General features: G+C 38.5%; 1 protein-coding gene across 2 annotated transcripts in view; it reads left to right on the forward strand.

The window, feature by feature from the left end:
• The window catches only part of ATP6V0D2 (ATPase H+ transporting V0 subunit d2), a 48,099-nt gene that overhangs the window by 23,117 nt on the left and 9,353 nt on the right, over positions 1–15,629 (forward strand). For both annotated transcript variants that reach the window (XM_019453389.2, XM_019453388.2), the window contains exons 3-5: positions 7,172–7,350; positions 8,551–8,630; positions 10,391–10,468. In XM_019453389.2, the coding sequence (XP_019308934.2) occupies positions 7,172–7,350; positions 8,551–8,630; positions 10,391–10,468 (337 nt within the window). The remainder of the gene's footprint in view (positions 1–7,171; positions 7,351–8,550; positions 8,631–10,390; positions 10,469–15,629) is intronic.

The raw sequence follows: 15,629 nt of genomic DNA on the forward strand, positions 1-15,629 counted from the left end.
GGACAAATAAGTTTGAAGAATTTTTAAATCCTCACAGATGGGTTAGACCAAGATTGTAGAGAAGTACTAGAGAAAAGAGTCTTCTAAAGATTCCAGAGCTACCAAGAGTTTGGGAAATGCATAGTGATCAGCAGTCTTGTTCTAAAATATGCTATTATAGGCAGTGCTGACTTCTGAGCAATTTTTTACTATTTTATTTTGCTAGAAGGAAAAATTAGTGTGACAGCAAAATTAATTGCTTTTTAAAATTATTTTAATTTTCACTTCTTCTATTTAAAAAAGGGAAACTTTAGGGGAAGTAAGATTATGTTACCCAAAAGAAGTCAAATTTCAAGAAGGGGCAGATGTTTATGGGGATATTCTAAATCTCAACATTCTCTTTAGCGAGTCAGCCTAAATAGCAGAACTGCCCTATGTGAGGATATGGAGTTAGCACTGGATTAAATGAATCTGGAGTAAAAGAGATGTTTCCCAATGTGATCAAGGAAAACTTCCATTTGAATATTAACACATTGGGGGGTGCCTGGGGGGCTCAGTCGGTTGAGCATCCGACTTCGGCTCAGGTCATGATCTCACGGTTCGTGAGTTCCAATCCCACATCGGGCTCTGTGCTGACAGCTCAGAGCCTGGAGCCTGCTTCAGATTCTGTGTCTCCCACTCTCTCTCTGCCCCTCCCCTGCTCGTGCTCTGTCTCTCTGTCTCTCAAAAATAAATAAACATTTAAAAAAATTAATACATTGGAAAATACTTCCAATAAGGCCCTATTGTCCACGTCACAATAAATATTGTCAGGCCTCTTAGCGGTGGATCAGCACATTTCATTGAGGAATTGCATTGAGGAATGAAGTAACTTACAGTACACCAAGTGTATTTCAGACATCACCCAATCCTGTCTATGGACAATTACTCTTGATTATGCATTTCATGTCCCTGTCCCTGTATTCTTTGTAGGTATCAGTGTGACCTAGCAAACATCACAGTTCTGGTCACCTAAGCAGAACTGTCATCAAGAATGCTGTATCAAGTGTTGCAGATGGAAAGATACTGATTCAACCTCTTGGTAGAAAGGAATGTATGGCAATCAAGTCCTGATATCAGGATGTGGCTCTTACGATCAAGTCACAATGCTTTTAGATAATGAAACTGTTGTAATCACCACGTGCACCAAGTTACTTACTATCCAAGTGCACCCAAATGGAGAAGTTCAGACAGAGCCCTGAAGATTCTCCAGCTAACAAAGGGATTCAGGCCTTTTTATATATAAAAGCAGTTGTCATTCATGACAGCTAGTTAATCAGAATTGTTTTCAGATTAATGATTACATTCCCAAAGAGATAAACATTAAACTGTTTGAAGTTCCAGTATCTTATAGGAAACATCGTGAAATAATGACCATGCAAGGATCATTCTAGGCTTACAATATGCAGAACAGGATGGTAACAAGTTTTATAAAACAGGTATAAATCAGATTTAATGTTTAATAAATATCCCAGCAACTAACATAATTTATGGTCTTGTGGATGTTCCAGTCTTCTAAATGACTACCTCTCAGTTGTTGTCTTTACACCGTAAAGGGGTTAATAACATCTGAGAAAATTTTGAAAAGGTTCTATTGGCTAGAACTCAATGTGAAACTACAGAAATGTAGAAATCTCAGCCCATAAAAGAGTTTAAACATTGCAAATTTTTATACCAAAGATGATGTGGCTTATAATTTTCTGCTCCCCTTCCTCCAAAGTCTGGTTTATAGGAAATTATCTTCCTCTAAGAGTATATGACTTTGCCTTCCTTTATCTGAGGCACTCTGCTAGTGCTTTCATTTGTGTTACTAATACTAATGCCAACCATTCAAAGTTGAATAAATATTTCCATTTTAAGACTGAGAAAATGGAGCTCTTGTTAAACTGGTTTTTAAGTGACAGAGTTAGGTTCAGAATTAGGTTTCTTTGTTTCAAAGCCCGGGCTCTTCTACTGGGACAACTTAAGATTTACAAAATGTCATATGTATGATTTGATTAGTTTACACAGTGACTATATGAAGACAGTGATATTCTACCCTTTCCCACACCTTGATGCTAAGCTTCTTAAAAAGGATAGTCTAGAGTCCTCTATTTTCTCACTTGTTTACTCAAACCACTTCAGTCTTGTTGTCTATGCCACAGGGCCACCCAAACCACTCTAGCTGCTAGGTCCAGTAGGATACATTTTCAGCCTTTCATAACTTGTCCTGGTATTCAGTTGTTGATGTCCATGTCCCCTGCATTCTGTGGTGACACTTTCTCTTCGTGCTCCTTTTCCCATTTTGGCCCTTCCTCAGTCTTCCTTGCAAAGTTTTCTTACTGCCCCTTAAGAGTTTTCTTTTGCAGGGTGGGGAGGGCGGGGTTCTGTTCTATTCACTTTTCTAAAATGCACACTTTCTTTTTAATGATATTATTCACATTCATAGCTGGAGAAGTAATCAGAAGCCAAGTAATAAAGAGCCTTGTGTACAATAATGAGAAATTTGTTCTTTATTCTAAAGGCAAAAGGAAGCCATTGACAGATTTTTAGGAATGAAAGTAGTGATGTTGCTGATAGCAATTACAAAAGAAAGAGAAACATTAGGGGCATTCAGGTTTTGAGATAATATGACTGTGATGTCTATGAGAAGACCAGTCAGTCACAGCCACAAAAAGGAAGTGAAAGAATATAGATCTGAGGCTGAGCAGAGGTTTTGACTAGAGCTGAAGAATAATTCCTCTAACTCACCAAATTATGGCTCTACATTATCTGACCATTCAGCAACTGTTATGACAGCCCAGAATTTGGTAGTTAGCATATAAGAAATATATTTTAATTAGCTTCAAGACCCTTAAATAAGTTTGGGAACAAAAAGAGGAAAAATAAGGAGAAGCATGCAATTCTTGATCTCAGGGTCATGAGTTCTAGCCCCACCTCGGGCATAGAGATTACTAAAAAAAAAAAAAAAAAAAAGAGAGAGAGAGAGAGAGAGAAACTTTAGAGAGAGAGAGAAAAAATAGCACTAAGACAAAAAGGAAATGTGAAAATATCATTTGCCTTTAGCTTTTTTTTCTGAATCTAATACAGAGTCAGAGGTTTGGTTTTGGGGGTACCAACTCTGCCTCTTTCTAACAGTGTGATCTTGGACAAGATATTTAAATAAAGTGGTGGTAGTGATGGTCCTTTCAGCATTGACTCGTTGACTAGTGCGGCTTGAGTGAGAACATGCACGCACCGTCTGACACACAGTAAAAGCCTCCAAGAGGGCAGGTATTTTAAAAATTATAATTTTTACAACCTAAAATTTTTGAAATTAAGTCGTTCACTCTATCACAATTTTCGGTGACATCATGGTTTTCGTAGGTGCCAATATCAGAGTTATAGAATAAAATATTTAGGAGGGGGCTAAAATGAGGATGTTTGTCTAGACTACTAGTAGAAGAAAAGTTAACCCAACTCATCCTGGCTCTGTCACTACTTATGAACACAACTATCTAAAACATGAGAACATTGAACTAGGTGAACATCCAAGTGTCTTTAAGCTCAGAAATTACTCAAGCAATATCAGCAGTGATTTTATTCCCTACCACTATATCACTGTATGCATGGCCCTGAAGGTCTATAAAGATTAGAGTCTGGAGAATATAAACTATTTCTAGGCATGCCAATCCCCCTGCCACCCCAGAGAGCCAATGATAGTTATATACCAGCATATGTGTGATGGGGATGAGGGAGGGGACAGGAAAGAAGTCCTCTCCCTTCTGCCCCCTGCCATGGACCAAGTGCTGTGTTCTGTCTTCATTTCCTGAACAACTAGGAAAACTGTGCTACTGTTCCATCTTAGAAACAAGACCATTTAAATAATGAGTTGAAATAAAACCAACCTCTATAGCCCTGCTCTTTGCAATATAGGGCTTAGACTATTAGCAAAAAAAAAAAAAAAAAAAAAAAAATTAAATTAAATTTTTAGATTTTTTTTAAGCAAACTCTACCCCCAATGTGAGGCTCCAATTCATGACTCTGATACTACAGTCATGCTCTACCAACTAAACCAACCAGACATCCCTAAAAGAAAGTAAGTTTAACTCAATACACACATGAGCACACCTACTGCGCAGGCAAAGGCTTGAGTGTTACATGTCGCCTAAATCCTTACAGCACTGACATTGGTTGCCTGTCAACGTTGGTCTAATAGTCCTCTCCAAGTTGGGAATGTTAGCAGCTCATATGCTTTTACATTACAGAGGTGCTGTGGGGAACAATTAAATGTCTGGAGCCTGCTAAGGGTTATTAAGTGCTAGCAATTCCCCTCTCAGGTAATAGTTTTTGAGCCATAAAAGGACAGTTAAATAAGCACTTCCATTTTAATATCATTTTCAAGAGATAAAAAGGAGTCTAAAATTCTATAATGTCTAAATTTAGTACTGCTGTTTGGGAGGCGAAGAAACTTTAGAGTCATGTGCCTTTTATAAAGGGATAATTGCCTGCTTCTAAACTTCTTCAGATAGAATTTTTATTGGGGTAAACTGTCAAAGCTTCACAATGAAGGAGATTCTCTTCCAGCGGGAAATGCACTCTTGCACAGGAAGTCTTGTGACCACTGCAGCCACGTTCCAGGGACAGTGCTTCTAAGAGACTTGGCTTATTTTTATTCATTTACTTTTCAAGCCTGAATTGTGGCAGGGGTTAGTCCCATCACTGTCAAACCTGGAGAACCTCAGCTCCTCAGTTGGCTGCCCCTTCACTCTCCTGATTCAAAACCTCACCCTCTTGGCTCCCTTCTTCCTCTCACCACTGGACCACGTTCTTTTCTCTCCCATCTTAAAAAAACAAAAACCAAAATCCAAAGCCCCTTGGCCCCTGGGTTTCCATTGAACTGTCTTCCCCTTTTAAGGTCAACTTGTTGTTTGAAATCTTTTCTTTTTAAACCTTTTTACTTCCCACTCACTTTAAACACACGTGATCACATTTCTGCCACCTTCTCCCGTGTCCCTTCCACCAATAAACTCCACTGGAAGTTTTTTCACTGTGTTGCCAGATAACCACTTAATTGCTGCATCTTATGGACACTTCAATGTCTACCTTGAGTTTCTTGTGGCCTTTGATGCTCTGACCACTTCTTCCTAGGACTTGTAGAATTCTCTTTACTGGTTTTCCCCCTCCTTTCTGGTCATTCTTTCTGAGATTCCATCGAGGTCCTCAAATGTTGAGTTTCTCCAGGGTTTTCAGGGCAGAACACTATATGCACTCTAGGATGTGATCCCAACCATACCCAAGACTTATGTTTCCACTGTTAAACTACCCTCCACCCCCACAAACCCCCCTCAAATGTCTGCTCCCAGCTGTCTTCAGGACTCATATTTCTGAAGCTTACTTAGCATCTCCTCTTGGATATCTCCCGGGCATCTAAACTCATTCTGTTCAAAGCATCTGCTCCCACAACAACCTACTCTTCCTCCAATGCTCTCATCTCAATAAATGACTCCATGATCTTGTAAACCTAGAAACCTATGTGTCATTCTTGACTATCCTTGACTGCTAAAGACAGCATAACATAAAGGCTAAGAGAAAGATCCCAGAAGCAGACTGCTTTTGAGTTCCTCAGCTCTTTCATTTGTTAGCTGTGTCATCATGAGTGAGATTTTTACCTTACTTGGCCCCTCTGGCTCCTCATCTGTAAAATGGAGATAATCACAGTACACCTTGTTATCATGACAGTGTTGTTATCATGATTAAATGATGTAACTTTTGTAAAGCACCTCACTATCTGTTTGTTTACCCTTCTCTGTTTTAATCATTATTCTACATAAATCATAACACCCCCTTCTGCTTGAAGGCATTCAGTATCTTCCATCACCCCCCACACCCAGATTCTTCATTTTGTCTGTCAAAACCTTGCTTGTTCAGCCACAGCCCCACCTCCAGTGCCCAGCTCCAGCCAGAGAACTCCTTGTATTCTCTTCTCTGGGGCTTTTCACATACACTTCCTTCTGCTTTGAAGTGCTCTTTTCCTCAATTCCTAGCCACTGTTGCCTGGATAGCTCCTACTCATTTTGCAAGTTTCAGCTTGAATATCATTCCCTAGAAGTCCCATCCCAGGCTGTTTTGGTGCCCAGCTCTGAATCCCCTCACTACACTATAATTTGCCTAGCATCTGTGCTTGGTTACAATTTACTATAATGGATTCTTTGTCCAGTTCCTCCCTCCAACTATATTCTCTGTGAAGTAAGGGACTGTGTTTCTTTTACTTCTCAACCTCATTGCTTGGAATATCTTGGGTGCTGAGCACATGATTGAACAAGCATATGCATCCACAATATCCTGGGCAGAGCTTATATTTAGCCATGTAACCATATAAAATATGAACCTATGGGCTCTTGGGGATCTAGGGAGAAAATGGCTAGAAATTTCACTACCTGGCCTCATAGGAGGAAAAGAATACAGAATATTTTAATTTTTAAATAAATAAACAAACATTAAATATTTTGATATTAAATTTAATGAAAATTTTTTAATTTTGAATCAATGATGGGCTTTTTTTTTTTAACAGGCAGGAAATTGACTTTTTTTGAGAGAGAGAGAGAGAGAAAGAGAGGATCTTAAGCAAGCTCCACACCCAACATGGATCCCAAGGTGGGGCTCAGTCTCTTGCCTTTGATATCATGACCTGAGCCAAAATCAAGACCACTGGCCACTTAACTGACTGAGCCACCCAGGCACCCCTCAATGATGGGCTTTACTACAGATTTAAATAGTCAGTTTTTAAGATAGAGTGAAATACTCCAGGTCTGTGTTCCTCAACTTTTTAAGACCATAGCCCACTCTGAGAAACCACACAATTTCACACTCACCCTCATACCACGTTCACCAATTACAATGTAGGGGTCATTTTCTGCAAATTTCCACCAGCCTAGGTTTTATTTAGCTTTAGTTAGTTATTACAACGTTGATTTTCAAACTATGATATCCCAGAGAGTCAGATATTTTACCCCATTCACATCTCTCAAACCCCAAAGTTTAAAATAAGAAGAGACTCCTATATTTCCTTAATGAAAAAGTATATGCCTGACCTATATTTTTGTTTATTTATTTATTTTTTTTTTATTTTTATTTTTTTTACTGGTGGCATGCTTCTTATTCTCATGCAATTGATTTCTTTCTTCTAAACCAGGTGCAGTTACATGATAGACAATGTGATTCTATTGATGAACGGTGCATTGCAAAAAAAATCTGTGAAAGAAATTCTGGTGAAGTGCCACCCACTGGGCCGTTTCACAGAAATGGAAGCAGTCAACATTGCTGAGACACCTTCGGACCTCTTCAATGCTGTTCTGGTTGAAACACCATTAGGTACAAATGCATAAGCAGTTGTATAGCTGCGTGTGCACATCATCATAGTCAGTAAAAAATGCACATTCAATTCATTGTTTTCTCCATGAATATAATATCATACTATACAGATTCATAGACATGGAAGGGGCATTAAGGAATCATCTAGTTCAGCTCCCTCATTTTTCAGATGGCAACAAATGAAAGTAACCTTCCTAGAGTCACATAAGATCCATTTGTAGCCCAGTAGGAGCTGGGACTACCTCTCGACCTCCACACCTTTGTACTTTGTACCAGATCATAGTAAATAAATGATAGAACTTGTCATTTTTCAAAAAATTAATTTTCTAACTGGGTTCTATATGATTAATTCCTTATCCTTTCCTTTTAAATTTCTGTCTAAATAAGGCTGTGTACATTTTGTTTAGAAAGTTTAGGAATGCCATTTTTCTGAGACGCTCAGGGGTGCCTGTCAAATGACCTGAAGCAATGAGGAAACAAATGCTAATTTCATTATAATGTAGCACTGATAATAGTTCTAGCATTCAAAATGCTAATGGGATAATTTTATATACATTATTGTCAGGAAACCTGGATAGTAGCAGTTCATAGCAATTCACTGTAGATCATTTGTCAAAATAGTTGCTGTTGAAAACAGAAATTTTAAAAAGAAAAAAAAATGGTGTCATTAAATGTGTGGTGCTAAGGGAGTGTGAAAGAAAGAGGGTAAGCCTATAATCATGGATGTTTGATTCCAGGCTCTGTCTGGTCCCAACATGGTGACTTGGGGCAATTCAGTGCATCTCAGTTTCCTCATTTTAAAAACAATAGTATCTTAGTATAACAGAGTTTTGAAAACTAAATATGACACAGTTTTAGCACAGCTCAATCCTTAGCATATAGTGAGGTTGGAAGTGATAAATATTACGATTAGATGAGGGGTAGGGGCACTTCAAAAAGTAAGGCATAAAGTGAACAGGTCCAAGGTGTTGTGAGGATCAAATACATGCAATGTTTAGTGAACAGCTTGCACTGAGTAAATGCTAAATAACTAATCACTCTCACTGTCACCATTACTGGTAGCTTTATCCAGTCTGTGGATTGCCACTCCACAGTGTCCTGGTCAGGAATGAGCACAGGATGGTATATGCAGGAAGTCTTTCCATAGTTGATAATCATGCTTTTGATGAATTTATTTTGTGTGATAATTTCCACTTTCAGCTCCATTCTTTCAAGACTGCATGTCTGAAAATACCCTAGATGAACTGAATATTGAATTACTGCGCAATAAACTGTACAAGGTAAGTGTCTCCCAAAATACTACGGTTTTCTTTTTTACATAATACATCTTAACCAGAGTTCTTTATTAAAAGTTACTTTGCCCATTAGCCAACTTCTGCAATTATGAAGCTATACATGGTTGGAATACAGCTTTTACAGTCTTGGTCTTTTGGTTAAATACATACACGTCAGCTTCCCCTGAAGCAGCAAGATTCTTGAGAGGAAGTAATGCGCCCAACTTTCTCTGTATTCCCAGCTCCTTGCCTGGTGTGCCTAGAGCACAAAAGGTAACAGCTGGATAGGTGAATGGTAGGTGGGTGGATAGATGAGCAAGATGAACCATATCCATTTTAAAACAACCAGCATATAGGAGTGCCTGGCTGGCTCAGTCAATAGAGCACGCAACTCTTGATCTCAGGGTTGTAGGTTCGAGCCCCGTGTTGGATGTAGAGACTACTTAAAAATAAAATCTTTAGGGGTGCCTGGGTGGCTCAGTTAGTTAAGTGACCGACTTCCGGTCAGGTCATGATCTCACAGTTTGTGAGTTCAAGCCTCGCGTCGGACTCTGCTGACAGCTCTGAGCCTGGAACCTACTTTGGATTCTGTGTCTCCCTCTCTCTGTACCCCTCCCCCACTCATGCTCTGTCTCTCTGTCAAAAATAAATGAAGATTAAGAAAAACTTAAAAAAATAAAATCTTTTAAAAAATTAAAAAAACAAAACAAAACAAAACCCAGCATACATAGTGAGCCTTGTGTCATGTAGCATCCATTTCTATCCTTAATCCTATTATAGAGTCTTTGAGTTTCACAATTAACCTGTCCATTTACTGACAGTGTGCAGCATACGAAGATGACCAACTCCTGGACACTACAACATAGGTACCACCTTGCATGATCTGGCCAGCTATCTGTCTATGCTGCCACCATTTGAGTAGCTCTATGTCATATGCACTGAGCAAACTCTGTCCATTTACACTCATACAACAATAGCATCTTTGGACAGACACTTTCACAGAGTAACTGAAGGAATATATACTGTCATGCCATTTACATAACTGGTTATGCTAAAACATAAGGTCCTTTCAAAAGCATTGTGTTGCGGGCAATTTTCCTCTTTATAAAGAAACTTATGGACTTAGAGCAGCCATCTTTAAGATATAGCTAACAGAAGGCACTGTTTTAAGTAAATTATAGGCATTAATTCACTTAATCCACACAGCAAAACTATGTGCTATCCCCATTCCTCATATGAGAAAACTGAGACATAGAGAGGTAAGATTTACTTGGCAGAAGTCAGTTAAATGGTAAGTGATTGAGTTGGGATTCAAACACAGTCAGTCTAACTGTACAGCCCAGACTCTGACTTTCCAATGTGTCTTCCATGTTCAAAGCCATCCCAAACGTGTCTCCTGAGCACCAAGAGAGATTAAATGTCGGCACAGGACCAAATCTAGAATTATTTGTTGAGCTCATAAAAGAGTTTGGCACTCTTATTAGAGTACCAAACATTAATCATGTGAAATAAACCCAAGAACCATGCAAAAAAAAGTGCTTGTTAAGGAATCATAAGGTATGATAAGTACAATTTTGTTCTTTTTTAAAGCTGTGCAACATACTTCATTGTGAAAGCTTGTACCAAATTTTTAATAAAATATTGCCCTATGGGACAAGTAATTCAACCTCCATTAAAGTATTTAATAAGCCATGAAAAGCTGATCTACAAATTTCCAAAGGAAAATATCTTCATTTTATTGTTTTATGATCTTTCTTCTTTTTAAGTCTTACCTCGAGGCATTCTATAAATTCTGTAAGAATCATGGTGATGTCACAGCAGAAATCATGTGTCCCATTCTTGAGGTAAGAAAGTCCTTGAATTTCTTTGTGCCAAATAATATGCTTACACACTTTTCACTTGCATAGTCCTACTTATCTTTCTTTATCTTAGAAGCTCCTTTATCTAAAAATAAAATAAACAACATATTTTATTATATATATCATTTGATGCTTTCAGTTAAGAATGGTATTTTGCAAGTTTTCTACATTGAAAAGTTATTTTGGAATTAGAAAAGAAAAATGCTTACAAAATTTGGTCATGATTCATTTTTATGTGTTATGAATAGATTATAATTAGTTAAAAATTTGGTATACTATTAACAATTGGTGAAATACGAGTACTTGTAATAATCACTCAACTTCCCTCCAATGAGGGAACACTGGGAATCTGGGAATTCTCACAACTTGGAACCAAAGTCCACTCTGGGCCTTGTTCCTTATATAAATCCTAAAATAAAGGAAACCCAAACAACCCTCGGGCATTCCAGCTCTGGTTAGGAAGACTTTTGGGGTTAGGTGATTCACAGTTGGCATGCTCACTTAATTATCTGTCAAATGCCCCCATTGCTTTCTACCTCTCTAATTGATGCTATAAACGTCTTAATTTCCCTTTCTCATCACAGATTTCATCTGTGCTCAGAGATCCTCCTGTTCACACATGTTGATCTCAGAGATCAGAAGGATCTGGGAACATGCTGGGCATATTTTGTACTGTGTTTCATATAGATCTCTTTTTCTGGCTTCACAAGAATAACAAAATGGTGGAGGAAGGAGGCCGGTACCATTCTAGACTTAGAAAAGCCCTTTGCTTTGTCCTGTGAAACTAAGTTTTGTCTAAAGAATATCCTTAATCATTAGATTATCTGTCACAGTGACTTCATTGGTAGGTAGATTAAATAGTTCAATAACCTGATTTCAAGAAAAGCCTGGTAATGGGGCACCTGGGTGGCTCAGTTGGTTGGGCGTCCAACTTTGGGTCAGGTCATGATCTTGCAGTTCATCAGTTTGAACCATGCATTGGGCTCTGTGCTGACAGCTCAGAGCCTGGAGCCTGCTTTGAATTCTGTGTCTTCCTCTTTTTCTGCTCCTCCCTCACTCCTGCTCTCTGTCTCTCTCTCTTTCTCAAAAATAAGCATTAAAGTTTTTTTAAAAAACATTAAAAGAAAGAAAGAAAGAAAGAAAGAAAGAAAGAAAGAAAGAAAGAAAGAAAGAAAGAAAGAAAGAAAGAAAGAAAAGCCTGGTAAGAACTGCCCTATAGCAAAAAAAGGAAAAAAACAAAAAACTTGAATAACTTCACCTGCTGTATTTTAACCTAATGTTCTGAAACTGCATATGATAAAATTAGTTCCCCTCAAAACATTTAATCTTTAAAACTTTACAGTTGAAGATACTTTGCTATCCCCTGTTGAAACTCTTCAAGCAAAAGCAGTCCTTGAAGTAAAAATTTATCACTGGAGAGCTCCAAAAATTCTTTTTTGCCTTTATCTATATTACACAGGAAGTGGGCACTGATAAATAAATAACATTTTTTTATGGCATACTAAATGTCAGAAAGTGAGCTAGTCTCTTTCAGACATTCTGAACATAAGTAATCTGCTGGCCCTAAGAAGCACTCCCCTTCCTTGTCATAAATTTTTAACTACTAGCCACACTATAAGAAGCCACATTATCCATGGCTCAAAAGTGTAATTTCAACATGGCATAATTCCTGTGGTTTAGAAATGGCTTGTGTGCTTTATACCCACAAACTATGTGCAATAAGAGCTATGGCAAAACTCAGAACATTTCAAGAGGTATACAATGACATTATCAATAGTTAACGTGTATTATGTGCCAGATGCTATCCTAAGTGCTTAATGTACATGAATTCACTTGGACTTCAAAACAGCACAACAACAACAAGATGGGAGTTTAGCATCTATTTTTCAGAAGGGGAAACTGAGGCACAAAGAAGCTAGTAACTCGCCTGATGACACACACCTAAGAAGTGGTAATGTCAGAATTTGAACTCAGGCAGCCTCTCTCTGGTTCCTCTATGTTCATCCACTATTTTACTTATACATTAAAGTTAGCATTCACAATTCTTGTATAAAAGTAAGTACTAATTCATAAGCAAGATCATACTGCATGTGGTATAAAAATCAAAAATAGATAAGAATTATGTCTCTGTAATCCTCAGTAATGCAGAAAGGACAGCATAGTAGAAGAATCCTTGTCACTGGAAGGGTTTGATCAAAATACTGTATAATACCCAGTGTTCTTTCTCATTATCCCTTCCTATACCCATGATACTACCATATTAGATTAGGTTCTTTTTTAAGCTGCGTTAAAAATAAAAGTCCGCTTGAGCCACCTGGGTGGTTTAGTGGGTTAAGTGTCTGACTTTGACTCAGGTTGTGATCTTGCAGTTCGTGAGTTCAAGCCCCACGTTGGGCTCTGTGCTGACAGCTCAGAGCCTAGAGTCTGCTTCAGATTCTGTGTCTCCCTCTCTCTCTGCCTTCCCCCTGCTCACACTTTGTCTCTCTCTCTGTCTCTCAAAAATAAATAAACGTTAAAGAATTTTTTTTAATTAAAAATAAAAAAATAAAAGTCCACTCAACTACCTTTATACATTACACTGAAGTATTAGTTACACAGAGCATGCAATTATAATGTGTCTAATGATATGATCGGAAGAGATTTTTCAGATTTATATAAATATATCAGATCATGTAATTACCTCTCATTTTATTTGTGCAACATTAGAGCACCTCAGTTATCACATTCTTCCATCTATGTTCTTATTTAATCTGGGTTGACAGGAGTCTGAAAAAGACTTAATATGGTGAAAGAGAGCATTAACCTGGACTTGCATGCAAACATTTGACCTAATTACAAGCTTGTGAGTTCCTGTGGGAAAAAAAAAAAAAAAAGAAATTGACTTATGGTCAAGGGAAATACACTGCAATGTACTGTTTGCCTTTATGCCTTTTATTATTTGTCTTTGCTCTCCTGACAATCTATATGTTTAATGAAACAGTGAAAAACAAGCACAGATGAATAAGTTTGTTTCATCTTCCCTGGTTAGTACACATGCTAATGGGGCCGGGCTTGATTCCAGTTCACTCTTCCATTGTTGTTGACTCTTCCACCCACTGCCCCCACAAGGTATTCCTTTCCTCGAATGATGAACCGGCAAAAATGTGTGATCAGCCCAACTCCATCATGTGCAAGTGATAATGACTTTGAATAAGTCAACAGTACACTTAGTTTTTGCAACAACAACAAAAAATAAGTTATGGTTTTAAAATGAATGAGCATAAGGAACGGTGAAAGGACATAGGACATCTGGCATCCTCTATGCCACACAGGATGCCAGCCCTCTAAAAATGACAGAGAGGGCTTAAGTGAAATCTAATACCACCCCATTTACTCTTCCATAATCAGATGCTGTGTCAAACTGTCTGCTTAGGGATGGTCAAACACAGGATGGCCCTTTTACAATTCCAAGATTATAGTCCTTTTCACTAAGAAAACACACCCTCACACACAAAGAACCTCTAGATTAGAAAAGGGTGCTGAGGTAAATATACAGACGGTTATAATAAAAGGGAAACTGAAGTATAATAAGGAGTCAAAGGAAATCATACCCAATTGGAAAGGAAATAGAAGGACTTCTTGTAAAATAAAAAAAAAAAAAAAAAAGCCATTTAATGGGACCCTTCAATGTAGGTAAGATTTCAACATGGAGAGTTCTGGAATGAAGTACACACATTGTAGGCAGAGGGAAGAAGTATTTACAAGAACAAGAAGTTGGAATGTGTGTGGTGTTTCAGATAACCAATTGTATCAACCAAAGTCCTCTCCTGGCATGGCACGCGAAGCCTTTCCTGTTCTCTTCCTAGCTACCTGTCCAGCCTTCTTCTTCGCGAAGCCTTTCCTGTTCTCTTCCTAGCTACCTGTCCAGCCTTCTTCTTCTTCTTCAACTGCTTTCCCAGTGCCTGAGCCATGACCATTCCTCCACAATGTCATGCTTTAACTTCACGCGGCGTCCTCCTCCAGAATGGCCTCTGCTGCGGGGCCATCTGCAGTTCTGCTGCCCCACCCTACTTCTCTCTGGAAAATCCCAACATCTTACACAGCAATGCATGTCAATTATTTCTCAATAAAAGTGGGGGGAAACAGGAATAAAAACCAACATCTTAGAACTAGGAAGCACCTTGAAGGGCATGTGGGACAATTGGCTCTATTGTTGCTCCTCCTGCTCTAATTTTTATTTCAAGGTTTCTTATTGCCATGAAATCTCCCTCTTACATTTCTTCTCCTGTCCCTGGAAGGTCTAAACTTACTGCTAGGACTGGTGACATTCAGTGGCCAGAGGCAGCTGCCTTTGCTTCCAAATGAGGCCACTCCCTGCTTCTGGGTCACCCATGCTTTCCATGAGATCAATCAGAAGGATCAGAAGGAACTAAAGCTCACCCTCTTGATAGGAAACACCTGTTCTAACAGAAGAGTTCCAGCAAAATCTGTTGCAAGTCTAGATTCGTTAGTCAAAAGTACACTGATCAAAGGCTATTGCAGAGCAATTTATTTCAGCTATTGTGTTCGTTCAAATAACCTTGGGATACTGTTAAAATGTAAGCCCTGGATCAGGAGGGCTGGACTATGGCCTGAGACTCTGCATTTCTAACTTTAGCTTCCAAGTGACATCAAAGCTACTGAACCATGAAACACACCTTGAGTAGCAACATTGTAGAGAATATTATAGAAATTTGAAAATAAGAGACTCACAGACCATCCTGTTGGATTCAATGATTCAATGAAGATTCATTGAAGATTCAATGATCTTCTTATGCACTTCCAGGCACTGGATATTAAAAATAAAAAATAAAAAGAGTGACATGATTTCCCTCAAAGATTTTACAGTGGAGTAGGAGAGAAAGAATTTCCAGATTTTAAAAGAATGCAAGTGCAGGGTGTTTCAGGAATGTAGAGTTTTGTAGCTCAAGGACACTATGATAAACTCCCATGATAAGCAGAGAGGATCCCAGAAAGGACAGACTGAGATGGAATGGTCAGAAGAGGTAGGACAAGAACCAAGAGATAGAAGAAACATGGAGACCAAAGGAATAGTAAGAAATTTCAAGAAAAACAGAGTGGTTACAGGAAATAGGCCTGACATGGAGCTGTTTGCTCAGTTGCCTAG

Source organism: Panthera pardus, unplaced genomic scaffold (genome assembly GCF_024362965.1).
Source record: "Panthera pardus isolate Hobbes unplaced genomic scaffold, ASM2436296v1 HiC_scaffold_7, whole genome shotgun sequence".
NCBI lineage: Eukaryota > Metazoa > Chordata > Mammalia > Carnivora > Felidae > Panthera > Panthera pardus.